At 40.3% G+C, this 25,601-nt stretch overlaps 3 protein-coding genes across 16 annotated transcripts in view; 2 read left to right on the top strand and 1 right to left on the bottom strand.

Moving 5' to 3' along the window:
* Positions 1-2,338, top strand: part of baz2ba (bromodomain adjacent to zinc finger domain, 2Ba) — a 65,447-nt gene extending 63,109 nt beyond the window's left edge. For all 13 annotated transcript variants that reach the window (XM_051378291.1, XM_051378296.1, XM_051378303.1 and 10 more), the window contains 2 exons: positions 573-716; positions 886-2,338. In XM_051378291.1, coding sequence (XP_051234251.1) covers positions 573-716; positions 886-1,042 — 301 coding nt within the window. In that variant the 3' untranslated portion in view covers positions 1,043-2,338. The remainder of the gene's footprint in view (positions 1-572; positions 717-885) is intronic.
* Positions 2,339-3,493: 1,155 nt separating this feature from the next.
* wdsub1 (WD repeat, sterile alpha motif and U-box domain containing 1) lies at positions 3,494-16,511 on the top strand. Its single transcript, XM_051379146.1, has 13 exons — positions 3,494-3,592; positions 5,270-5,681; positions 5,824-6,011; positions 6,457-6,543; positions 7,232-7,325; positions 9,600-9,633; positions 9,756-9,796; positions 11,457-11,563; positions 11,723-11,740; positions 12,209-12,235; positions 12,619-12,798; positions 14,269-14,403; positions 14,548-16,511. Exons 2-13 carry the CDS (start codon positions 5,284-5,286, stop codon positions 14,697-14,699), a joined length of 1,461 nt encoding a protein of 486 aa, XP_051235106.1. The 5' UTR covers positions 3,494-3,592; positions 5,270-5,283; the 3' UTR covers positions 14,700-16,511.
* Positions 16,317-25,601, bottom strand: part of LOC127351532 (protein TANC1-like) — a 33,350-nt gene continuing 24,065 nt past the window's right edge. For both annotated transcript variants that reach the window (XM_051379145.1, XM_051379144.1), the window contains 15 exons: positions 25,468-25,571; positions 25,191-25,299; positions 24,689-24,811; positions 24,362-24,598; positions 23,865-24,074; positions 23,554-23,635; positions 21,954-22,087; positions 21,745-21,868; positions 21,477-21,652; positions 20,731-20,863; positions 20,275-20,304; positions 20,099-20,190; positions 19,788-19,934; positions 18,674-18,774; positions 16,317-18,524 (listed from right to left, as the gene is read on the bottom strand). In XM_051379145.1, the coding sequence (XP_051235105.1) occupies positions 17,156-18,524; positions 18,674-18,774; positions 19,788-19,934; positions 20,099-20,190; positions 20,275-20,304; positions 20,731-20,863; positions 21,477-21,652; positions 21,745-21,868; positions 21,954-22,087; positions 23,554-23,635; positions 23,865-24,074; positions 24,362-24,598; positions 24,689-24,811; positions 25,191-25,299; positions 25,468-25,571 (3,171 nt within the window). In that variant the 3' untranslated portion in view covers positions 16,317-17,155. The remainder of the gene's footprint in view (positions 18,525-18,673; positions 18,775-19,787; positions 19,935-20,098; positions 20,191-20,274; positions 20,305-20,730; positions 20,864-21,476; positions 21,653-21,744; positions 21,869-21,953; positions 22,088-23,553; positions 23,636-23,864; positions 24,075-24,361; positions 24,599-24,688; positions 24,812-25,190; positions 25,300-25,467; positions 25,572-25,601) is intronic.

Raw genomic sequence — 25,601 nt, forward strand, 5'->3', positions numbered from 1 at the left:
TTATTATCACCTTTTAAGTTGATATAGCAAACTTGTTAGCAAATAGTTGTCTTTTTACACATCCAATAGTCATGAAGCAACATTATCTTTCGTTTGGAGCCATGTTTGTGTCCACCTGATGAATATAAATATTATTATTCACATTCTTTTGGCTCTATTTTTGGACTCAAACCACCTCCTGAGAGAAATATCTGGCTTTTTAGCTGCTAAATGCTCCACTATTCTCACCAGCCAGTCACTAGCTTTGTCTGCCTGCTGTTTGGTGCTGAGCAGTGGATGCCAGCTGCAGACCAAATATGTGAATCAAAACAGTAAAGCTGTGGGCTGTAAAACCAAAACAATAAGTTGAAAGAAGCTACTAATGCTCTGTAGAGCTGAGGAGAACTGCAGTCAGTTGTTAATTCTCTCAGTTTGTTACTACGAGCAACATACATTTTGATCCATTGTTAATATAGAAATATTGATTACTGGGGCTGTAAAGGAAGAAGAAACCCAAGTGAAAGACAACTTCCCTAATAAATTAAATTATTGTACTGTGTCTAACCATGTGTGTGTGTTTGTGTCTTCAATAGGGTTCTCCTTGCTGAATTGGAGCGGCATCAGGATGCATGGCCTTTTCTCACACCTGTCAACTTGAAATCGGTCCCTGGCTACAGGAAGGTCATCAAGAAACCGATGGACTTCTCTACCATACGTGAGAAGCTTGTGAGCAGCCAGTAAGTTTCCATCACTTGTGTTTGTTCTTTTTCTACTGAAAGCCTTCAGGGGGCTTGCACAGAATTTAAAGCCAGAGTAGCATTTCTCAGAAAATAAGTTTTAGTTACACCACAGTATGTGCTGTATGAGCTGGACTTTCTCACTAAGTTTTTATTGTTTTTATTTCAGGTATCAAAACCTGGAGACTTTCATCATTGATGTCAACTTGGTCTTTGATAACTGTGAAAAATTCAATGAAGACAATTCAGACATTGGTCGAGCTGGTCATAACATGAGGAAGTTCTTTGAGAAGCGCTGGACGGAGCTTCTGAAACAAACAAACTAAACGTCTGTTCAGATTCTCCCCATAAACCCATACAACTTTTCATATCGGAGCACCAGGTTTTACTTTTATCTTTATTTTGTGAGGGAGAATGTGGTTTTGCAGGATGGAAGAAGAAGTCAGATCCTTAATAAGGAACCCATGGTGTGCTTAAGAGCGATGTCACCTTGAAAAAAAAGAAGAAAAAAAGTCGTTACAGGAGGTGCGCTGGATTTTATTACAACAGGGATAAAAGCCCCAAAGAGTCCCAGAGAAATGGGGTGTCGTAGTGCAATACCATTCCCTGTCTCAGAACACTGCACTGAATTAATCCTCAACTGTCACTGATGTGTCTGCGCTAGAATACTTTCCACTACTTGTAAATAGTCTTTTGTTATTTAATCGTATTATAGTGAATGTATTTAATTTTGTAATAATTATTTATGAATCAAGGTCCACTTCATTTTCTATGAAAAGGAAGAATCAGCTGAACTGCTTTGAATTAAAAAAGGAATGTGTCTTTGTGTTATAAGTTTTCTCCCAAATATCAAACAAAGCCAAGAAAAAAAACTGTTTACACTGTTCAGTGCTTTGGGGCATCAGAGGACTGTATTCATTTGTTCAAACTGTAAAACTGCATTTATTTACAGGAACAGCAGAGGAACAGTTAGACAATGGTGATTCATGTGTATATACTGTTTATTAATGTCAATATTATGTCTTGTTTGGAACGATGTGTAAAAATTGTTTAAGAATATTAAGATATTGTTTATGCCTTAGAATGATTGTAGCATTCTATTTTAGTGAACGTGATGAAAACATTATCATAAATATTGTTTGTACAGTATATACATATCCTCTGCAAACACTGTGGTATCCTTAATCTTGGTAGTGCCTACCCTTCCAACAGGGGCATGTAGGGGATGTTTTTGTTTTTAGTTTTCATTCTTATGATGAGATTATTTTTTTTATATAATTTCAATCCAACAAGGCCTCCAAAGTTGGACAGTGACACAGAAATCATTCCTCACCATAAAAGAAAAAAAAGGAACAACAAGCATTCAGTTATGCTTCCATGATGCATTTCCTCGTAATCTGCCACAATACAGAGGACCTAAGGCCATTTGTAACCACTGTGTTGAACCTTGCTGTGTGTTGTGGCCTGATGGAGGCAGCTAGATTTTTTTGTACCCAAGTCAAGAGTACTTGAAGTTACTTTATTTAAGATATTGTGGAATAAAAGTATCATTCTTTTGTAGGAGCTTTATTTTTCACTAGTGTGTGGCACGGACCTATTAAAAGGATGTTTTTCAACGTAAATGACTCAAACTTGTTTTATTTCAAATCCATTATACAGAACTGTTTTTGTTGAAGGGGGTTGTAGTAGCTCTTTGGATCAATATAATTTATTTTCAAGGTTTAGACTATTGCAAAAGGGCATGTTTTTCAAGGTTAACAGTCAAAAGTGTGTATTATAGTTTATCTAATACCTTACCATACAATAACAAAGACTGGTGCTAAAATACAAATGTAAAAGCTGTTTCAAGATACTAATAAAGTTACATAGATACATAAAAACATTAATTTGACAAGGATGCTTGTCTTAGAAACTGTATTTTACCTTTTAGAAACTAAAAATGTTTGCTTAGATTAATTTAAAATAAGTTGAGAATTTAGTTTTTATGTCATTTTGTAAGTAGTGGCAGCTTACAAAAAGTTTGTTTATGGATGTTAAAAAAGGTTTTAAACTCTTAACCTCAAAGAACAAAAAGGTTTTCACAACAGCTACGATGCATAAAGTCAGTATTTAGATCATTTACCTAAGTAAAAGTAACAATACCACATGGGGAAATTCTCCATTACAAATACAAGCCCTGCATATGCCATTTTACTTCAGTGAAGGTAAAGAAGTATTAAGAAAGAAAATGCACTTTTTATCCAGAGTGGCCCTGTCAGTGTTATATTTGTTGAATTAACATACAAGCAGCATTTTAATGTTGTAGTTAGCTGAGCTGGAGCTAATTTTAATTGGGTTAGTATGACAATGCATACAATTTTATAATTGGATCATATGTCTGCATCAGTAACTAAGGCTGCAAAATAATTGTAGCAGAGTAAAAAGTGCAATATTTCCCTCTGAGGTGAAGTGGAGTAGAAGTAAATGGAATACAATTGAAATACTAAAATTGAAAGTAACTCATAATTGTACCTAGGAAAAATACTTTCCGCCATGCCCATGTCAAGTGGTCACATGGTGCATAGACTATCGCATGGGTGCCTGACACACTATGTTGAATTTGAATACATAATACAATGCATCATTTAAGCAGCTGAAATACAGTAGCTAAGGCGCAATATATATAATATACATAATATAATAAGTGCAATTACAAAACATTACACCTAATATACTGTTCGCCCACTAAAGTCTGTAAAATGTGAGGTCTCATTAAAAAGTCCTGACTCGCCAGACACTAATTACATAAAGGGTGACGTAACCCGCGTACGTCACAGTCAGCTGGTCGATGAGGAAGTAAACAACAGTCAACTGAAGGGACAACAAGACGGAGAAAGGTAAAATACACTGCTGTCTGTTAACACACCAGATCGATTTCATTTTATTCACCTTCCCAGTTTGCTTGTTGGGATGTTTTGCCACAGTTTTTCTTCCACGCTGGTTCATAATATTTGACGTTATAAAGATAGTTGGTTCTCGGCTCTGCTGCACCGTTAGCTTGCGCCTTAGCTACAGTATCCAACGTTACACACACAGCACTGTCCCTGTGGCTGGACTGATGGCGGCTGCTCTTTCTTGGTCTTTTTAGTTTGGGGGTTCTTTCCCCCCCAGATTGTTAAAGGAAAACCTATGTATTTTCCTTCCTGGTCTGCTATTGAACCATTTGTAAACTTTAAGAGGACTGCTGATATTACTGTTGTATTAAACTGTTACCAACAGTCTCTAGTAATGAGGGCAGAGCTGTAGACTTTATTTTACTCCATGAAGAATTCACTTGAGGAATGAAAGTGAAAACAAATAAGTTAAATCCCTGAAAAAAATAAAACATACAAATATAAAATATATATATATAGACATACATAAATAAATAAAACAACAACAGTGCCAGGCAGGCTATTTACCTCTACTATTTATCTCTCTACGTGTTCAGTTATTATATGTGTTGTCTCAGTAACTTAAAACACTATTTTCACAGCTTTGAGAAAGGAAAAATGTTCAAATGCTGTTTATTATTTTTAACTTTTTTTTTTTCAATTTGATTTATCAGTTAGTCCACAAATAGTCAGAAAATAGGAAAAAAAAACGCCTGTGTACCATTCCCAAAAGCCCAAGGCAATGTCACAGGTATAGACTTTCACACATAAAATAGTAGGGTAAACACAGGTGTTACCAATGATACTAATTAAGGTTATGTTCCCTTCAGGTCAAACAGAGTCAGGGTGCTGCTGCTGTGCATGTTGGCTCACTGGAAAGGCGGTGCTACACTAAATGAAACAGAACTTTAATTGGTATCAGCGGTAACACCTGTGTATACCCTACTATTTCATGTCAAGAAAGGTGTATGGGTCAGGTGAAAGGTGCATCCAGGCAGGTACAGATTAGGGTTGAAGTAGCTGGAAAGCAAAAGCATACTGACAACCCTGGCCTGGAGCAGTGGAGACGGGCTGGTAGAAATACTGGGGGGGGGGGGTAAAATAACACTGAGTAAAATAAAAACTATGTGACAACCAAAGATATTAATTTTTCAATCACATAAAACAGAAAAGCAGCAAATTCTCACATTTGAGAAGCCAGGACATGCAAATATTTATCATTTATGGTTGATAAATTATCCAAACCTTTGATTTATTGTCAAAGTAGTTGCTGATGAAATATTCTGTTAATAAACAAATCGACTAACCGGCTAATGATTGCAGCTCTAATGCTGTGTACGGTTAATGTCACTATTAAGACCTAAAAAGACTTGCCTCTTGACTTGCTTATGACTGGAACTGGACTTGCCTTTGACTCAGAAGATTAAAAACAGCTCCGGTAGAGGGAACAATGTGAGCTAATTAGGAAAAAATACAAAATGATTTCAGTCATTTTTATATTCTTGTGTTCTTTAAATTCACTTGATCATTCCCTGCTGTGCTGTGTGGAAAAAAGAATGATGGAATATATTGCTATATCGTGTCTAGATTTACATATGATATGGTTTTCCTTTTTTCTCATTCCCTCTTTGTGAACTTTAGGACCAGCTGTCCAAATGACATCTCTGATTTGCACTTTACAAGACCATCGAGACGATGTCAACTGGTGTGCCTTCTCTGGCAAACTGTTAGCCACATGTTCTGGGGACAAAACTCTCAGGATATACAATACCCGTGACTTCTCGGAGCTGCCCTTCTCACCGCTGTCGGGCCATGGCTACAGCGTCCACTGCTGCTGCTTCAGCTCCTGCGGACAGTTCCTTGCCTCATGTTCAACCGATGCAACCACGTTGGTGTGGTCCATGGACACAGGTGAGATCGAGGCCGTCCTGGAGCATCCTGGTCGCAGTCCTGTGAGGATCTGTGCGCTCTCTCCTGACTCTGCCTACCTGGTTTCTGGTGCATCTGATGGCACTTTGGCTCTGTGGGATTTCCCCTCCAGACAGCTGCGCAGGTAAAGATGATAGCTTACACTTTATAACACGCTATCCAGGCAGCAACCAGTTCAGTGTGTTATTACACTCGAACAAGGGCCATAAAGTTGAATTAAGTTGAAAAATATTTGCCTGTTGATGCTGTTGGTTGTGTTTGTGAAGGACCGGAGCAGTGACTGACACAACGATGGTAGCCTGCTCCTTCAGCCCCTGCAGTCAGGTGTTTATGACCGGCTCTACCTATGGAGACCTGCGTCTGTGGGACCTTGACATGCACCAGCTCCACGCAGAGAAAAATGCCCACGACCTGGGGGTCACCTGCTGTGCCTTCGCTCCCAGCATCCTCAGTGGTGAGAACCATTGCTGTATGTCTTTTAAAACAGTAACTATGACATACATTAATAATGTTTTAGATGTTAGACACAGGTTTACTGGAAATATAATGACTATGTATACATATGCAAATATTAAACTATAATTAAGATACATAAGGGTACATATCTGTCAACATACATGATCATATCACTACATCAGTAAGTAATCTGTGATAATATTAGCCCATGTCATCCCTTTATAGAAGATGGTAGTTTAGGCAGGAACATTACTGTATGTTGATGTCCACCATTATGTAAGGTTTGTCACATTAGATTGGTGAAGCACAGCTGACCTGTTTGGCCTTCTGTTTAATTTTACCATGGGGACAATAACATCGGACTGGTTTCCTAATATTATGTGAGATTGTTGTTTGTGAAAGATTGATGTTCAGTATCAATGTGCAATATTTTTCACTTTTAGGGGATAAAATGGTGCAGTTTCGTCTGGCATCATGTGGGCAAGACAGTCAGCTTAAGATCTGGGCAATTAACAAGTTCAGCTCTGGAGGTAAAGTAACACTCTCTGTCTCTAATGAATGCCGTTATTATAACCTTTTATAGATATCAGCCAAGATTGTAAACTTAGATTATCCATGTGCACTGTCGCTGTGTTTCAGACTTCGTATATAGTTAACAACCGTAGTGCTGCTTTACAAGACATTTGACTATTATAATGTATGTGAGGTGTTGTGTGTTATAGTCTGAACAGTGGAGAAACTCCACTCAGCTACTACAGTAGCTGTCTAGAGACATGTCTGATGCTGAATATTGATGTGTGCAGTTTCTGTATCAATTAACTTCAGTCTGATTACAGCCCTCAGAGGTACAATCCTTCATTTGTGTAACTAGTTTGTAATATATCAGCACCAATATATCAAGACAAATTACACCTGCCAAATACAAGTATATTTTATTTTAAACAAATCCAGGGTAGCTGCGAGTCCAAATCTTTTGTCTGTACTTTTCATGCTATTATGTTCTTGTATTTATACACAGATTTAGCATATTACATTTACTTACTTTTCTGCATTCAGTAGTTCTTTTTACTTTCTATCTTTTTGTCTCATTGTTTTTTGTGGATTTTTTTTTTTTTTGTCAATTTGACATTGGTCAGAGAGATGGTTTAATTCTGTTGTGTGTGTTTGTGTGTCTGTCTGTGTTTGTGCATAACTACAGTTGTTTTTTCTCTCTTAAAGCTTATAAAATGCAGCTCCTTCACACGTTAAGTAGCCAGTCGGCTCCGGTCCTCTCCTGTGCGTACTCCTCAGATGGGCAGTTGCTGGTGTCTGGGTAGGATCTTTTAAGAAGGTTTAGGAAACATATTAATTACTTTTGAATGTTTTAGCCTCTTAATATGGATTGTATATTCTCAAAGTTTCTCCATTCTCCAGAATTGATGTTAGGTTTTTAGATTGGTTTCTTACTAGGCCGCCAATATTATCTGTCTGTACCAGTGCAGTATGGCAATAAATTTATAGAGACTAAAACATGCTTGAAATAAGTAACCCATAACAGTTATCATTTTAAAAATAGTCTTAGCTCACAGTTGTCTTATTTATCACACAATAACACAGCTCTGACAAAAAGAAACAGACAATATGTTCACTGTGATAGAAATGATAAGATAAGATAAGACAAGATAAGATTTTATTTGTCACATGCACAGTTATACATAGTACAATGCACAGTGAAATGTATTCTTTGTACCTGCAGTAGTAAAAAAAAGAAATACAACAGTAAAACAGTAGTAATTGCACATAACACACAAGGTAAACAATATAAGTGTAAATATAAAACTGAGAAAAATAAAATGAAGACTGTAATATAAAATATAGACTGTAATATAACATATAAAATATAGACTGTAAACTCCAAGTGTAAACTTACAGGGGGATAGCTTGTATATATACACACATTTACAGTATTGAAAGCAGCTATGTGAGTCAAGTACAGTGGTGCAGTGGTTTTTAAGTCCAGTTAAGGCTCAGAGTTGAGCAGGCGGATGGCATGTGGATAGAAACTCTTCTTCAGTCTTTGTCTCAGGCATCGGAAACACCGACCTGATGGCAGTAGAGAGAAGAGAGAGTGTCCGGGGTGACTGGGCTGTTTGAGGATCTTCTTGGCACTTAACCTGCAAAGTTTGGTGTAAATGTCCTACAGGTTGGGGAGGGGGGTTCTGATGGTCCGCTCTGCAGAACAGACCACCCTTTTGAGGGCCATGAAGTCCTCCCTGGTACAGTTTCCCATCCAGGTGGTGATGCTCCCACACAAGATGCTCTCGATGGTGCAGGTGTAAAAGTTCCTGAGCACCTTGAGAGGGAGCTTAAAGTCTTTGAGGCGTCTGAGGAGGTAGAGACGCTGTCTGGCTTTCTTCACAATGGTGTTCAGGTGATGAGTCCATGACAGGTCCTGTGAGATGGTCACTCCCAGGTATCTGAAAGTGTCCACTCTTTCCACCTCAGAGCCACAGATAGTGAGTGGATGGAAGTCCCTCTGCTGTTTCCTGCTCAAGTCCACAATCAGTTCCTTAGTTTTGCTGACGTTCAGCAGGAGGTGGTTATCCCGACACCAGTCCTCCAGGTGGGAGACCTCCCTCCTGTAGGCTGTCTCGTCGTCGTGCTGTCTCGTCGTCAGCAAACTTGATGATGATGTTGGAGTCTGACGTGGCCTCGCAGTCCTGTGTGTACAGCGAGTACAGCAGAGGGCTGAGCACACAGCTCTGGGGGGGATCCAGTGTTGAGAGTCAGGGGGGCTGAAGTGTGGTGACCCGCTCGAACCACCTGTGGTCTGCTGATCAGGAAGCTGTAGATCCACCTGCACAGGGAGGAGTCCAGACCTAGGTCAAGCAGTTTGGAGGCCAGTCTGGAGGGGACTATGGTATTAAATGCTGAGCTGTAGTCAACAAACAGCACTCTCTCATAGTTTCCCTTACCAGTGTCCACATGGGACAGGGTCTTGTGGAGGAGAAAGGTTATGGTGTCATCTGTGGATCTGTCCGGCCGGTATGCGAACTGTAGTGGATCCAGGGTGGTGGGCAGTGTGGCGGTGATGAATGTCTTGATCAGTCTCTCAAAACATCTCAATAAATGCCTATTTAAAGAAAGTTTCAAATACATTTTCATGTAAACCATTACATACAAATTGTATTTAATGCGATAAAACATGCAAAGGCAACTGTATGTTCCATTTTAATAGGCATATTTAAAAGATTTCTAACCATTCAGATTCCCTTAAGAAAATTCCCAAGAAATTGCTGGATTTGCTAGCCATATGCTACATCTATATTTTACACTAATCTCTTGATCTTAAATAGATCTGTATCCATGTTTTGATCTATTTAGGATCAAGAAATCGATGTAAAATATAGATTGTTTGGACATATAAGTAGGCCATCATTACGATACAAGTGCACAGCTAAAAGAGTGCAGGACTTAAGTAGAACCACTAGAGGGAGACATGGATTGCTGTATTTCTCAACAAGGGAATGTGGATCTGAACTTGTACAAATACTCTGTTACTTTAATATTACTTATATACATAGTTTTATCTTTTTATTTCCTTCAGCTCTGTGGACAAAACAGTTACAGTGTATGATGCTGTAAGTACCTCTCTTTTTTTACTGATTTTCGTAATAGTAAAATGTTTTACCATAGACTTATGTTACATATTGCTCATAAGTTCTTTCTTGTTTTTTTTGCGCTCCACTTTGTCTGTTTGCAGAAGAATGGAATTTTGCTTTACACTCTGAACCAGCACGAGAGGTAAATAGTCATATATGTTATGTACATAAGGTTTGTTTACTGGATTTTCTTATTAAATGTAAGCATGAATTTGTAAAAGCCCCAAGGGAAATATGTTGATTTAATCTCTTCTCATGCCAGACGGAATATCTTGTGTATAGTATTGTGTTTGTATTAATTGATGATATAATTTATTGTCTTTTCCCATATTTGTATCATGACAAAACTTAATTGTGAGATATTGTGGTTTAATTAGTTAAATTTGAAATTTGAATCAAATCTTCAGATCTTTGATATTCAAAAACATATTTAGAGCAAAGTTATAAGTGTATGTTTTTCTGGCAAAACACAAAAAAACTTTGAAATCAATAGGTTAAGCCACCGTTTTAATTGTCTGAAAATATTAAAACCTTTAAATATCATAACATATTAATAATGCGATAATGCTGTGATAGTTCTGGCAATATTAATGTTGTCCATATTGCTCTCCCCTGTTTACACTCCAACTTTTACACACTACATATTTGTGTAGAATTCCTAAAAGAGGTCTTTCACAGTTTCTCTGGCAACTGGTGTAAACTGAGGTTACACTAGTTCAGTCTGTCTTTAATAAACATATTTCGGGGTAAAATCCACTGCAAGATGCACTGAGAAAACACATTTCTTAACCTATTTTGTGTAGTTTTTTTTTTTAATTCCACAAATATCTGGACCACTATAATAAGACGTCACACTGATATATTTCCAGACTGGTTTTATTAGTGTTTTAATACCACAAATTGTTCTGTTATATAAAAACATGATCATTAGATGTCATATGACTTGTAGGGAAGACAGACCCACCACAGAAAGCACCTTTAACAGATTATGACCCAGTGTGGTCACAAAATATGCATTTTATAAAAAGGTAGGACTGTTATTACTGTGTCCCTCCCCCTACACACATACGCACATACAGTATACACGATAGCTGAATGATCACACTTACAAGCTATTTAAGTCCATCAAGCCACCTGTGATTGAAAGGCAGAACGCTCATTTCCTTTCAGTTAGGAAAAAGAAAGTCATCTTAGAAAAATCAGTAAGTGAAGTGGAAGTAGATGCGGCAAGTTGAGAGAAAGTGAATAAATGGCAAAAAAGTGAATGACAACACTTGACAAAATACCTCCAGGAAACTCATTTGACTTTAGACAAGCTGATAACTGTGTCTCTTGAGGTTGAGTTAGTTCATGCCTTTCACTGAACTCTTATTGGAGGCTTTTAGAGCTGTTGTTTTAAGCCAACTAGCTTTTGTGGATCAACATTTCTGAGCAATCCAGCTTAGGTTTTAGAGAGATTGTCGTCGTTAACGTTGCCTTGACTCTTGAATCTACTGAAAATGTGGTTTTAATCCGTATTTAGATCTTATTGCAGCCTTTGACGTGGTAAGCCATCACTGAATTGGCCTTCAGATGGAGAACATTTCCACCATTGCTACATATTTAGGTCTGAACATTGTTCCCACCTTTTAACCCTGTATCTTATGTTCACAGAATCCTTATTATCTTTTAATATTGCTTTAAAGAACAATGTTTCAGTTTCACTTCACTTGCTTGGCCTTTTCAATTGATATATTAGGGCTAAAGTTACACCTCATTGTTAACAGAACAAGCATCCAGGTGATTACTGTCCTTTGCTGCAGGTACGTGACAGCATGCGCCTTCTCTCCGACTTCACCACTGATTGCTACAGGATCCATGGATAAAACTGTAAACATCTGGAGACTGGAGGACGGATGCAGTGGCCATGGTTGGAAAAACACACACACACACACACACACACACACACACACACACACACTACTCCAATAGAGTTACATTTATATTTTGATTATTCATTACATTTGTTTTGTCTTGTAATCTATTTTTCTGTCTGTCTCCTGTACTCCACCTTGTGTCCATCGGAAAGTCGGGAAGTCGATGCTTGGTTAGTTTTCTTTTTATCTTAAATATTGTTTTTTTGACACTTGAAAGGAAGATAAATAGTTCCTTTTTAAAATGCAAAATGTACACTAAACAACAGCAAACAGGATTCTGCAGTCACACCAGGCTTTATTGCCCCTGTCTTCACGTCCAGGTGGTATTCTGTTTGCCAGCTCTGTAAATCTGCAGAAAATCTTTAAGATGCTGCATATATTCTTTGTTAAATATGGCTTTTTTTTAGAAGTCCTATTGGAAGAGTTGCACCTCCAGTGCTAGTAGTACTAGTTTATTTCCTCTGTGTGTTGAGATGTTGTGATAAACTAGTGTCATCTTGTGGTGAAGGACACGGGTGTTATGTACAAGAGGGCTCCATTCCTTAATCACTCTTCAGTCTCAAGTGTTGCAAGTTTGCTCAAAGATTACATTGCATTGCTCATGTTTACAGTGACTTCTTCCTTTTTTTGTGTTTCAGAGAATTCTGCTCTGACGTCAAGTGACGGTAGGAAGGAACAAATACTACTTACTTGCTAATGAAAAAGATACCATACAAAAACTAAAAGTATTTATAATTTATTTTATATAATTAGGAATGGTTATATATTTAGCAGCAGGTGCAGGAGTCTTGGTTTGGCCGAGCATTTCTGTCTGCGATGTACAAGCTCCTTTTCACCTTTTAGTTTCACCCTGTGTCAATAAAGACATCAATGAGACCTCCAGACGTTTATTTATATTATTATACAAGCTGTGCTAGCCACAGCCCCCTAATCAATAATTTGTCAGCAGGATTCCAGGATAGTCTTGCATGGAGAATATTTGGCCATTTTTCAAAAGGTGCTGCAGCTGTCAAGGGCTTGACCGTCTTGCTTTGATTCACCCTCTCAGGGAGAACCTCATTGCGCAGATCGAAGCTGCTGGTCAGCGATTGGTCGGAGGAGGATGTGTCAGTGTGGCTGGCGGAGGAAGGCCTCGAGGGATTGGTGGGCACATTCACAGCCAACAACATAGATGGGACAGAGCTGCTCAATCTCACCAAGGAAACGCTGGCGTCAGAGCTGCACATAGGTGAGGAAGACAAACATCACACGCTGATTGGCGAGTGCAATGCCACTTCTTCAGTCCCTCGTTTTCTCACAGTCCTTATGCTTTTGTCTGAAAGATAAGAATGTAAACCCAGTCTTATGGGTATTACATGCCTGGTGTCTTGTGAGAATGGACATAGACGTGTGTGGATTACGGTTTTTGTACCTATTTACATGGATAAAAGGCGACACATTAAATCAAAGTAAGGGTAAAGGAATGATTGAATGTTGATGGAGGTTTTACTCAGCAAGATTACATAATATTAGGCTGCACTGCGAGAGTGCTCGGCTTTGGGGCCTCAGCAGTTCTGACTTTAATCTGGAGCACTTCATCAGTTACATAATACAATCTCCAAAACAGTATTTCCCATATGGTCTAAAGTGGATTTGCACCTAATATCATTAGGTCTTCTTGGTTCCAAGTCTGTCTGAAATGTTTATTTTTTTGTTTTACCATGTATATTTTTGGCTTTTTTCCGCAAGATTTGCAACCACTAAAGTAGGAGTGTTGTGTTGTTGATGTCAGTCTACCAGCTAGGCCAGTATTCGTCATGTAGTTGTCAGCAAATGTTTGTTGTATTGCCATGCCGTCATTTCCATCCCACAGTCGCTGTCAATCACTCCTCAGTTTACACAGCTTCAGTGCTGTGACAGCTTGTGTTCACATTGTTCTGTTTTTAGTAACGTAGCATAAATCCCATGTTTTTTGCTGAACTAACTTAGAGAACGGTACTGAGTAGCAACATGTTTCATCTACTGCAATAAAAGAGAGAGAAACAGGCATATTTTTCAAAGGTGGGAGTGAAATCAATAAAGTGTGCTTTCCTTCTAAAGAGGCAGCAACAAAATGAAACACAGTGTACCAGCAAGATGATCAGGGAGTCTACAAAGTGTTTTGTATTCAGCTGTACTTAGCTCTTTATTTTATTCATTGTAAATTTTTTAATAAATACTTGTAATTTATCCGGCTCTGCTAAACAATGTTACTGAAACAACTGTATTCCAATTAAAATGCCCTCGAGTGCCTGTTAAGTATTTAACTTTGAATTGGACAGACAGTGAGCAGACTTGATCTGCTCCCAACATGTTCACTCTCACCCACGCTCACATTTGCCATCCAAGAGGGAAAAGTGCTCAACGCAGGAATAACAAATGCTCAAAACCTTGATATTGATATTATTGTATATGGTAGTGTTCAGGTCAGTTCAGCTTGTTCCACTTGATGCTCCAGTGGCTTCTATTTTAATGAGAGCCCACAAAGTCTCAATTCTGTCTCATTTCCTTATTGTCTTGTGTGTGTGTGTGTGTGTGTGTGTGTGTGTGTGTGTGTGTGTGTGTGTTATGTGTATGTGTATGTGTATGTGTATGTGTATGTGTATGTGTATGTGTATGTGTATGTGTGTGTGTGTGTGTGTGTGTGTGTGTGTGTGTGTGTGTGTGTGTGTGTGTGTAGAGTCAGTTGGCCTGCGCAATAAACTCCTGAGAAAGGTGGAGGAGCTGAAGAGTGATTCACTGTGTTCAGGCATTCCTGATGAGTTCCTTTGTCCAATCACCAGAGAGCTGATGAGGGAACCAGTCATTGCTGCTGGTAAGCAAAAATCAGACCTATTCCACTTAACAAAGTTTACATATAATGACATTTAAATATTTAAATTAGAGTCAGCTCATGAGACACAGACTCTAAAGTTGTCTGTTTGAGTACTTTGAGTAGACTGTAAATATTTCCCAACAGATGGATACTCATATGAAAGAGACGCCATCGAGAGCTGGATCAACACTAAGAACCGCTCCAGCCCCATGACCAACCTCCCCTTACTGACCACTCTGCTCACCCCTAACCACACCCTGAAGATGGCTATTGGCCGCTGGAAGACCAGCCACTAGCATCTGCAACACCTTTGACCCACAGTGCTCCAAATATTTTCCCTAAAGTAGACAGAAACCAGAATACAGTGCTCCCAGGGATGCCACAGCATGTCAGATACAAGTGTGTGTGATTTTGTTCCATTTGTGGCACTTTTTTGCATTCATTTGTAAAGCTGCAATTTTTGAACACTGGGGAGGAAAATGGCAAACTGTAAATGTACTTTCGGCTTATGATTTTTTTTTATGGCTAAAATGTTGCCGGCTTACACATCAAGTAGATACAGAGCAATATGGACATCCTAGGGGAGTGCTCTTTTTTTGAGCACCACAAGAATGCAAGTTTAAAGTGGCTATAATTATTATTATTTTTATATTAACAAAGCTTTATAGCAAGCTTCACGTCTTTTTAGCTCTCCAGCCTGCAACTTTACTATGATATATATAACTGGTGAACATAGTGGAGCTAGAGCTAAAGAGACAGAGTTGGTAGAGAGAGTTAATTTTGGACTAACATTCACCAGGTGGCCAAAAACATGACTCCAAATGAATGTTCATGTTGCTCTGTAACTACTGGATATAAGGAACTGTTTGCTGACAAGTTTGCCATATTAATCTAAAAGGTGATATGTCAACGTTTTCACAACTCGTCTCTGCTGCCCCCAAGTGGCAAAAAAATGTGTTTCTGCACGTTTAATATTGACTTGCCTTTCATCTAAGTTGGTCTGCCTATTACTCAAAAGTACCTTACTACTTTCTTGCTTTGCTAAATGCTGGACTTTCTTTACCAGCCACTCATTTACTTTATTTTCAGGTCATTTTTGAGGTCTGTACAGAAAAAGCATGCCTATAAAGAATTACACAGTATGTCAGCAAGACTGCAGGCTCCCAAATTAATAATAACATTTAGTTTTTTATAATCTTCAACAGGTTCACAATTTCTGGTGATCTAGCTAGCAGGTATCTACACAGGTAGATATTTTGCTAAACCTAATTTTTTTAAATCTTAAAACTTTTTCACTTTCATTTTTATTTTATTTTGGTGACCACACACAAGTGGTTTCCACTGCCTCGTTTTATTGGTTTCAAGGGAATCCAACCCAGTGGCATATATATATAGATCTGAATAACCAAAAACAATGAGCTGTAAGTGAAAGCTACATAGAGCTACAACCTGGGGTGTTGGATTTACGGTTGGATCCGTAATAAAACAACCCCTAGAAATATAGTTTACTGGAGCTTTAATTGCAAATTAGTAATGATTGTTATCTTTCTGAAAACAACTATTTCCACTACCTGCTGGGAAGCATTACATATATTACATACATATATGTGTTTTTTTAGGTTGTCTGAACATTGCAGGACCTTGCTTATAACAAACCGTATGGGAATAGTGCTTGGCCAAAGTAGTTGAGGGTTTACTTTCCTGTACAAGCTAACATCCAGCTTTTGATGATATCAATGAAGACATTTCCGCAATATTCAGAAATTGCAGTGTCAGCATTTTATATACAAGTAATTTAATTTGATGGCTTACTTACAGGTTAGGTTTTACTGTAAAGGACAAAACCTTTCATCCATCCATACACACTAGGCAACATTTTATGGATTTTACTGTGAAAGAAGTAGATGTAGAAATGTAGTCCTCCATTAATATTTTATTATACCACACTAATGATGTGGTAACATTCTGTAATCCATAGTATGACTCTGAAAAGGGTATATGATAACTATGGACATACAGCAGTGTAAGACGTCTCTTAAGAGTTGTTATACTGCAACTGTTGCTCGTGTAATTGCTCTCTCTGTGTCCAAATAAATCAATAAACACTCCATATGAATATGTTCTCTGCTATGCAAAAATAAATAAACATATACTGTGAATATTGAAGCAATCAATTCAGTAGTAGATTATGACAATAAGTTTCCAACAATGTCATGTACAGTGCCTTTTTTTTATCAAATGTACCAAGAAAAAGAATCTCAAGTTCACAAAGTAATTTCTTTTTAAGCCCGTAATGCTGACAGATAACCACTTACAGGGAAATATATAATCTGCAAATATAGTGTACACCGTACAAATATAAATGTTTTTTAAAAGACACTTGACAATAGAAATGGTCATATCCTGCAACTAATAACATGAGGTTTTTATATTCGTGCACAAAGCTTTCTCTGACTTTATATTTGATATAATAAATTAAAAGTTTAGACAATATACTACTTATTTTTTAAATCCCTACTTAAGGTATGTCAGGTTTTATTGAATACACTAGTGTAGCTGTAGACATGTAAGTAAAGCAAAAGCATAGTAGCCTGAGTTGAACACTGGTTCTAGATTGTAAATGCAGTGCAGCAGCATAACTCTACAAAACAGGCTCAGGGAAGGGACTGTTCTCAAACCAGTCTCCCTTGCTACCTTATGTGGGACTTAGTTTGTTGAAAATGGCCTGTATCTGTGCTTTGATAAACTATATTCAGACGTTGGACTCTATAAATGAGCGTTTGGGTTTGATGGGAGCCATATGCAGAGCCGGGTTGTCTCTTGTTAGGCTCGCCTGTCTGTGCCTTCCTTCAGGGAAGCGAAGCTGGGAGGACGTGGTGCCTCTGGCCTCTCTCTGGTGGAGCCGCTCTCCAAAGTCCCGGCCCTGCTGCTGGCTGTTGGCCTGACTTCCAGAGAGCTGCTCCTGGAATGAAGCACGTTTGAAGTCGTTGTTGAACCCTTGAAACTCCATCACTGACATGCTGAAACTCTCTACCCCTCCTCCCCCCTGTCCCTGTCGGCTCAGGCCAGAGGTCTGCTGGCCCTGGACTCGCACTGATTTGTCCATTACCCCCATAAAGGGCCGAGGCTTTAGCTCAGGTTTTGTCTTGAAGCTACCACTGCTCTTAATGGGGCATGGAGCGTCCTGTACCTGCTGTCTGCCACCGTCTGATAGGTTCCCACTGGAGGCCTGACTGGAGCTGGAGCCCCTTGAGCCTGCTGTTCCTCCTCCACCGCCCTCCCTCCTAACCTCTATACCAGACCCCAGAGCGAGAGCCAGGCCCTCCAGAGCCACAGAGTGGGTGGAGAGTCTGTCAGAGCCCCTGGAGAAGCTGGAGGAGCGGGGCTGATACATCTGGAGAGGCCCAGGTGGTGAGGAGCTGTTGGGGGACATGGGGTGATAGTGCTCAGTGGGGCTGTGTCCAGAATGTTCGTTGGCTGATCCAGGGCCGATGTCAATACCCATCACCGGTGTTGGCCTCAGGGAGGTGGAGATGTGTCTGCCTGGCAAAGGACTGGATGGACCGCACAGAGAGAGAGGCCTGCCCCCAACTCTGCTCCCTGACTGCAGGGAGTGGCAGTGGTGATGAGTCCTGCTGCTCTGGTTCTGGGTCTGCCTGTTGATAGCAGGAACAGGCTCAGGCATTTCCACAAACAGTTGGTTCTGCACATATTCCTCTTGAGGATAACATGGCGACTGATCTGCCAAACCAAAGGCCACACCTCCAGGGAGAGTCCTGTTTGGAGCGTACGGATTCAGTGGCCAAAATTCTGGACTTTTCCCACACTGCAGGCTCACCTCCTCACCATCCTCCTTCTCTTCCTCCTTCTCTGCATCAGTTTGCTCTGCGGGGACTTGCCTCTCCAGACTTCCCTGTGAATAGACGTCTGTCTCCTCCTCTGTGGCTTGATGGTGGTGGGTGTGTGGGTCCCTGTTGTAACCTTGTGTCGTGTTGTTGCTGGATATCTTCTGATGATGTTTGCATTCCTCCTCTACCCGTACCAGCAGGCGCCGGATCTCCCGGTTGGACGGGGAGAGTCGTGCTGCTTCGTGGAGGTCTGCCAGCGCTGCAGCAAACTGCCTGGGAAGGACAGAGAAATTGGACAAAAGAACTTCAAAAATACTTAATTTACAGCACCCCAGTGAATTGCTGATTCTTGCAAAAATAACTTTCCATTCAGCAAAATGATTCTGCTTTGAAATAATATACTTAATTTAATATGGTTGTACCTGCTACTCCTCTTGGCACGTGCTCTGGCATAATACGCTTCATAAGACCTGGGCTTGAGTTCCAAGGCTTTTGTTGCAAACTCCTCAGCTATTCCAAAATCCTGTGTTTTCAGATAGGAAAGTGCAGAGTGCAGTTTGAATTTCAATTTAAAATATTAGACGCAGTACAGTAACAAACAGACCCACTGTATGATCAGCTGTGAGGTTAAGTGACTAGAGTGAAAAATATTTGTTTTGCAGAAATGGTCTGAGCCAATTCCGATAAAAATAGTGTTTGTGTTCGCATTTTCATTATATGAATCTGAAGATCGAAGCCTGTTTAATGAAACAGAACTCGCGCTGCATTTATTGACCAGGAACAGAAAGAGTGGGAGAAGAACTAGACAGGGAGCAGCTGGTTTTTCTGCTGTTTTTTACTGCTCTCATCATCACTCTCAGGTGAATATTTAATGACACGAACACATTGTGATTCTGTCCTTGAGAGAGAGGTCAAAATGGCAGCCTTGAATGTGAGATTGTGAACATTGCTGCTGAATGTTTAATGATGGTATCATGTAGTCTCACTGCTGGCCCTTACTGCCTGCATTCTGATATAATATGTGGATTTAGCCAGCCCACTCTCACGTCCACTGTAAATAACCCCCTGTAGAGACACAGAGAAAGAGAGTGCGCTCGGTCTGCCAGAGAGAGTGACCTTATCACATCACATTATCTGCTCCATTATTCATCGGCCACAGTGACCCCAAGGATGGCATTTTTACACAGTCTGTTAGGACGTCTGTCATCACCAGGGTGGGTTCCAAACCTGGCTGCAGGCCACACACATCTATCTCAACACTAACAGCACACAGTTATTCATTATGTCACCACCTGCTTTCAGGTCTTACACGTACATTCTGTTTACTGGGGAGACATGAAATTAGATCTGAAAAGCAGAGATATTTTTACAGTGAGCTATACTGCTGCTGACATTATCTTTTTATGTTGATACAATTATATATCTTAAGGAACCATCTACCTTCCCTTGCTAGCCCTCGTGCCATCCCCTCAGCGTCTAATAAACCTGCTAGTGTTAAATAGTGCATGAGGAGTTTGATACATCTGGGGGCCTTACATTGGTTTTCCTGCGGCAGCGGGAAAGGTTTAAATAGAGGGAGACCCGCAGGTCTTTGAGCCCTTTCAGCTCCTCTCCTTGCCCCTCACGAGGTAGCTTCCTCAGGGCATACTGATAACGCTGGCCTGCCTCCTTCATACGTCCCTTCTGAGACACACACAGGAAGAGGGAGAGAAAATAACAGACAGAGGGGAAGACAATTTTAAACAAATAATCCACAAAAACACCTCGTTTTGGAGTCTGTTCAAATAGAAGGCTGCCAGCTTTGCCACACCTTCACAACACACTCTTTAACATTTACTATAACATACCTTGTAAAGTATGTTACCCTCCTCCATCAGCTTCTGCAGCAGGATGAGGAGAATATCTGGTTTGGAGGAAGCCATAGCCCACGTAGCATGACCTGATGAAGGGGTACAAATATTTATCTTTCTATTAACTGTCTCGCCTTGTCTCTTTTACTTTGTGTCTTGCATAAATCATGTACCTGATCGATCATGCGGAGCCGTTCTGTAGCCTTTCGGTTGATGGAGAGAGAGAGAGATAGAGGTGAAGAGGGAGTTAGAGAAGTGGATGTAAACTGCAGGTGCTGCAAAATAGGGACTAACAATATACTGCATGGAAATAAAATAGGCAGTTATAAAGTAATATAAATGCAGAGTGTGCAGGTGCAAAAGCATAGCACATAATACAAAGCTATTCAAGTGAGCTGTGTCTTCATTGATTGGTTGAAGTCAGATACAAATATGAATACAGTAGGGGTTTACCCAGAGAGGTGTGGATTTAACTTTACGCTCATTTTAGAGGCTGCACTTCAGTTATTGGAGCTTTTTTAACTGTGTCGTATAATATTAAACAGCCTTTGGAACATTTTGTGTTGAGTATACAATTTGTAGAGGTGGGATTTACTGTGGGGCTGTTATGGTAAGCATGGTGTTTATACCCATCTTTGATCCTTTCTTAAGCAGCGAGGCCACCAGGGCCGGGTTCTGGCAGCCCGTCGTCCTGTCTGAACCTCTGGTACCGTTGTTGTCGGCCCTTTCCAGCACTGCTCCATGTTCCACCAGACAATGCACCTGACCACGTATAGAATAATAACAACATGTTATATTTATATTTAAGATTTGAGCAATGAAAAAGTTGTTGGATATTTCAATCATTTGGTTGATTACACACTGTATGCGTCACTACATTAGCTAACTTTAGTAAAGCTTCTGTCAGCTCCTTTATATCCTGATGATTTAGAAAGTTCTTGATAATTAGATTGTTTTAATTACTGTCCTGCTGATAATTAGATTACATTAATGAGTGTCAAAATGCTCGCATTGAAGTTTTTTTACACCACATGAACTGTGATTGCAAATTGACATCCTGTGTTGCATTTGCTAATTATTATTATAATTATTTTAACAATTATGATTTGTTTCATTTGTCTAAAAAAGTTTAAAATGTGTGGTTGTGCGTATGAGATGATTATATATTTTGTATTTTTGTCTAATCATCTTTAACAATTACAATGTTTTGCAACTTATTGTCAAGTATACACAGGGAGAAGGGAAAATCCCTCTTTTTGGTAAAGAATATTTACAAGTAAATGCAAAAAAATAATATCAAATAAAGACAGACATCTTTATATATATATTTTCCATTATCAAGATGATATTAGCTAACCAACAGCATGAAACCCACTGTATCTGCATCCCCATTAAGAGCAGCTAGGTCGAGAGGAGTCCGTCCCTGTTTGTCTGGTTGGTTCAGGTCTGCGCCTGCCTCCACCAGAAGCTGCACGGCGTCTTTCTGGCCTTTCAGACAGGCCCAGCTAAGTGCAGTCAGCCCCTCCTGATCAGCAGAGGACAGAGAGGCACCTGGGACCACACACAATACAAATATTGTCCTGCAGTTCACATACATTCAGTTAACATGTTAAGTTATTAGTGGGGAAGGTGGGGACTCTGACCCTTAGACAGCAGGAGTTCTGCAGTGCTCATATGGCCCTCAGAGGCAGCCAGCATCAGTGCAGTGCGACCCAGCTTGTCGCTGACATTGATATCTGCACCTTGCTTCAGCAGCAACTCTGCAACCTGGGAAAGGGAGGAAGATTATTCAGACACAAAGAGAGAACTGGTTAAATGAATAAAATCCTATGCCAGTGACCAGGCTCCTTACCTGTGTGTGTCCATGTTTGGTGGCACTGAGCAGCGGGACCATCCCCCTGCGGTTGGGTATCTCCAGGCCTGGCCCCCCCTCCAGGAGGAACGAACACATCTCCATCCTCCCCCTCCCTGCTGCTGCGCTCAGCACTGACAGAGGGTCGGCATAGAGATGAGATGACGAGGCGGAGAAGAATATGCAATTGACACATTTAGGAGAGAAGTAGACGCATGAGTGAGAAACAGAGAGAAAAAAAGGCTGTTTTTTTCCATGATCTGTTTGATTCTAACACAGTTGTTGTAGCTCTTCATATTATATCTTTGGTTAATCTGTTGAATTATATCATTTTGCTAATATTTTCTGTTTTGAAACAAATCTAGATATCTGACAAGATATCAAAATTGATCAAAGACACCTGCTTTTATTCTTTCTTATTTCCCTTGAACTACAAAAAAAAAACCAAAATACAATGATTTCCAATCATAACTGTACACACTATATAAGTTGCACCCTCCTTAACCAGCCAGTGTTCGTTTGATAAATGTTGGACATTGGTCCTTTTTTTAGCATGCGAGTCCTTGTGCAGCTGGGGATAGAGGCAAAGTATTGATGTAATTCTCTAACCTCCAAGTACTCTTGATTAACGACATCATGTTTCATGCGACCACATGCTTCAGTGAACAAATCGATTGTATTATATTCTCTTTAAAGAGAAGTTATTGTCATATGTAAAAAAACAAAACAACTGTCTGGTAGTCTTTTGTTTAAGGTGACTTTGTACAGCTGCACTAAATAGTAACAGGGTTACAGCTGCTGCTTTAAATATGCAAACTGAACCAGTAAAATGATTAGTGTTGTATGCACTGCTGTTTTGGGTAATTGTAATCCCTGAAAAAGAACAAATGCCTGGTTAAGTAACCAGACTTCAACATGTATCCTTGAATGATCATTTCATCTGCGCAAATGGACTGTAATCCAATCACACTAACACAGAACGTAAACATGAAACAAAGCCCTTGTACTGTACATGCAAAGGTGAATATTTCAGAGGGTATTTCATGCTCTCACTTTTTCTACCTCAGCACTGGAGGGGACTGTGTAATAGAATTATACTCTAATGGTGCTGTAGGCAGAGATACAGGCTTCATCCGACATGCTTTCAGGAAATGGTCCTAACAGAATTCTGCAGGCTGCACTATCGCATCTGCGATAGAGGTAAAAGTATTACAATTGAATAACAGGCTGCTTTTTAGAGGCTACAAATGTGGCTGGACAAGATATTCTGTGTGATAAACATGATGCTCCATTTCTGCTAAAGACAAAAAACTATTTACAATCGAATCAAGTATTTGACATCAACCAGAGAAATCCTAAAATCATAATATTGAGACCAGAAAGTGGGAATCGAGTACTTCTAAGCTCCTACAGCTCCAGTCAAAGAGCTCACTGTGCATCCATATACATGTAAGTTAGCTGTTTAATATTTATTTTTTGCACAGAACTAGAATGTGCCTAAAATGCAACCCTTAAACCCTTGAGCATGACTCCAGAACGACACTGATGGACAGAAAGAGGTGAGAAAGCTAAATTTATCTGACTGATAGGAGAAATGTACCCGTTTCTCCCCAGAGAGAGTCGTGAGCGTCCATCTGCACTGCCAGCTGTTCATCTTTCAAGTCCAGCAAGCTCTTCACCACCTGCAGGAAAACACAATTTTACAGTCCTGTGTATTGCTGGCTTGTTGTGCAGAAAGAAAACCAAAGCACCCACGGACCTTGACCACAGCAAACAGCAAACTGCATCTAATAAATCAATCAAATCATCTTCTACATCAAACAAGGACAGGCACCATGCTCTACATAAAAAATCAGTTTCAGCCAAGTGTTAGAAATGTTTTTGTCTTTCGGACCTTGAGCTGATACGTACCTGTGTGTGTCCCACGCTAGCTGCAGCTGTAGCTGCCTGCTGTGCTGCCTGTTTTTTTCCAGTCACAGTCTCATTGCTGTGATGCTGCTGTGGGTCAGTGGGGATCTCTGCTCCCCAATCCTGGCCCAGTAATATGTTGATGATTTCTGCATGGCCCTTCAGCCCGGCATGGACCAGTGCACACTGGCCATTCTTATCAGCATGGCCCACCTGACACAGAGGGGTACACAGAAGGACTTACAACACTGGTCCTGGCCGGTGCCTGTAATACGCTGGCCTAGATCAGGCCTGTTTATGTCATCTGTCTCCCAGAATAGATCCTGAAACTGTGGTGAATGTAAAACCAGGGCTATTCAGGATATCACTGGTGTAAAGGTACTGAGAGCCAGAGTGTTCTGTCACAGATTTAAATCTGATTTATCTACGGTAATTATCCTGGTCCTACCCTCCAAACCCAAATTTGTCACTCTTTCTCTTCACACAGAAATGACACTTACCTTGGCCCCTTTCTTGCAGAGCAGGCTGACGATGTCGGTGTGTCCTGCAGCTGCTGCCAGACAGAGTGGCGTCATGCCGCTGTCAGTGGTCCCTTCTACGGGAGCGCCCATTTCAAGCAGCAGCGCTACCATCTCCAAGTGCCCCAGGTGGGCGTGAACAGCAAGAATCGGGGCGTGTCCTACCACCTCTGTACACCAGGTCACACTGGCACCACCTAGCATCAACAGACGACTTACCTGCAGGATGAAATAGATGATAAGTATATATCTGTAGATCAGATTATATATTTGAGTGCATGTTTTTAATGTAGAGCATGTGAATGTCACCTTGATGTTCGGTGTATATAAGTTCCTCAGGGAGGCCAGTGCAGCGGACAAACTGTCTGTGCTGCAGTTCACCCACATCGCTTGAAGAACGCTGGAGGACACACCTGTCTTCTTACTCAGACCCTGTGAGTGTGTGAGAGAGACACAGATACATAGAGAGAGAGCCAGGAGAGAAAGAAAGAGGGAGATTAAGCCTGCTCAGATGAGATCTGTGGTGCAGAATTTGAATTGGGTCCCAGGAGTAATGCAGTATGCACAGCATCCACAGTACAATATTCACTGTACTGTGGGTGTTTATCTAATGAATAGTGTTAATATGCGTGGGTGATGGTTGGGACACGGGTTCATGCTTATTTATGTGTTTCTATGCAATAATATACAGTAAAGTGCAGGATCATGTTTTCGTGAAACCTTTGGGAATAGAGGAGATCCCGAAGGGTTTAGGTACAATCAGTTCCAGTCACAAACCTACATAACAACATAACAACATAGTTCCTGTTACCTTGAATATGTGAGCCTTGAGGATGTGGTGTCCCAGTTCCATAGTCTGCTGCCGGTTCAGCTTACCCTCCTGTCTGGAGAACATGAAGGCCAGGAGAGCGTGGCCACTCCTGTAGACACATGTATAGTGCCTACTTATTAAAGATTGGCCTAAGTTCTACTGTGCCAATGAAGATTTCTTTTTTGGCAAAACTTCACACACTTTTTCTTGCTGTATTGACGGGTAGTACATCATCTTAAGAACCTTATGCTGAGTGATCTTTGACTTTTAGTCTCACCTAGGGTCACAGAGAAAGTCTGTGCTCTCTCCATCTGCTCTCCAAACCAGCCACTCTCTGAAGGAGGGATGACACAGCATCCGTGTACCATCCCTGCGTCTCACCTATAAACACAAATGATACAGGAAATTCCT

The sequence above is a fragment of the Dicentrarchus labrax genome, unplaced genomic scaffold (assembly GCF_905237075.1).
Source record: "Dicentrarchus labrax unplaced genomic scaffold, dlabrax2021, whole genome shotgun sequence".
NCBI lineage: Eukaryota > Metazoa > Chordata > Actinopteri > Moronidae > Dicentrarchus > Dicentrarchus labrax.

Bases quoted from the DNA above. Each gene is read 5' to 3' on its own strand.
- wdsub1 (XM_051379146.1), top strand. From the start codon at position 5,284: ATGACATCTCTGATTTGCACTTTACAAGACCATCGAGACGATGTCAAC. The intron at 12,236-12,618 runs GTAGGAAGGAAC...TCACCCTCTCAG, and splicing joins TGCTCTGACGTCAAGTGACG to GGAGAACCTCATTGCGCAGA. The intron at 14,404-14,547 runs GTAAGCAAAAAT...ATTTCCCAACAG, and splicing joins GGAACCAGTCATTGCTGCTG to ATGGATACTCATATGAAAGA.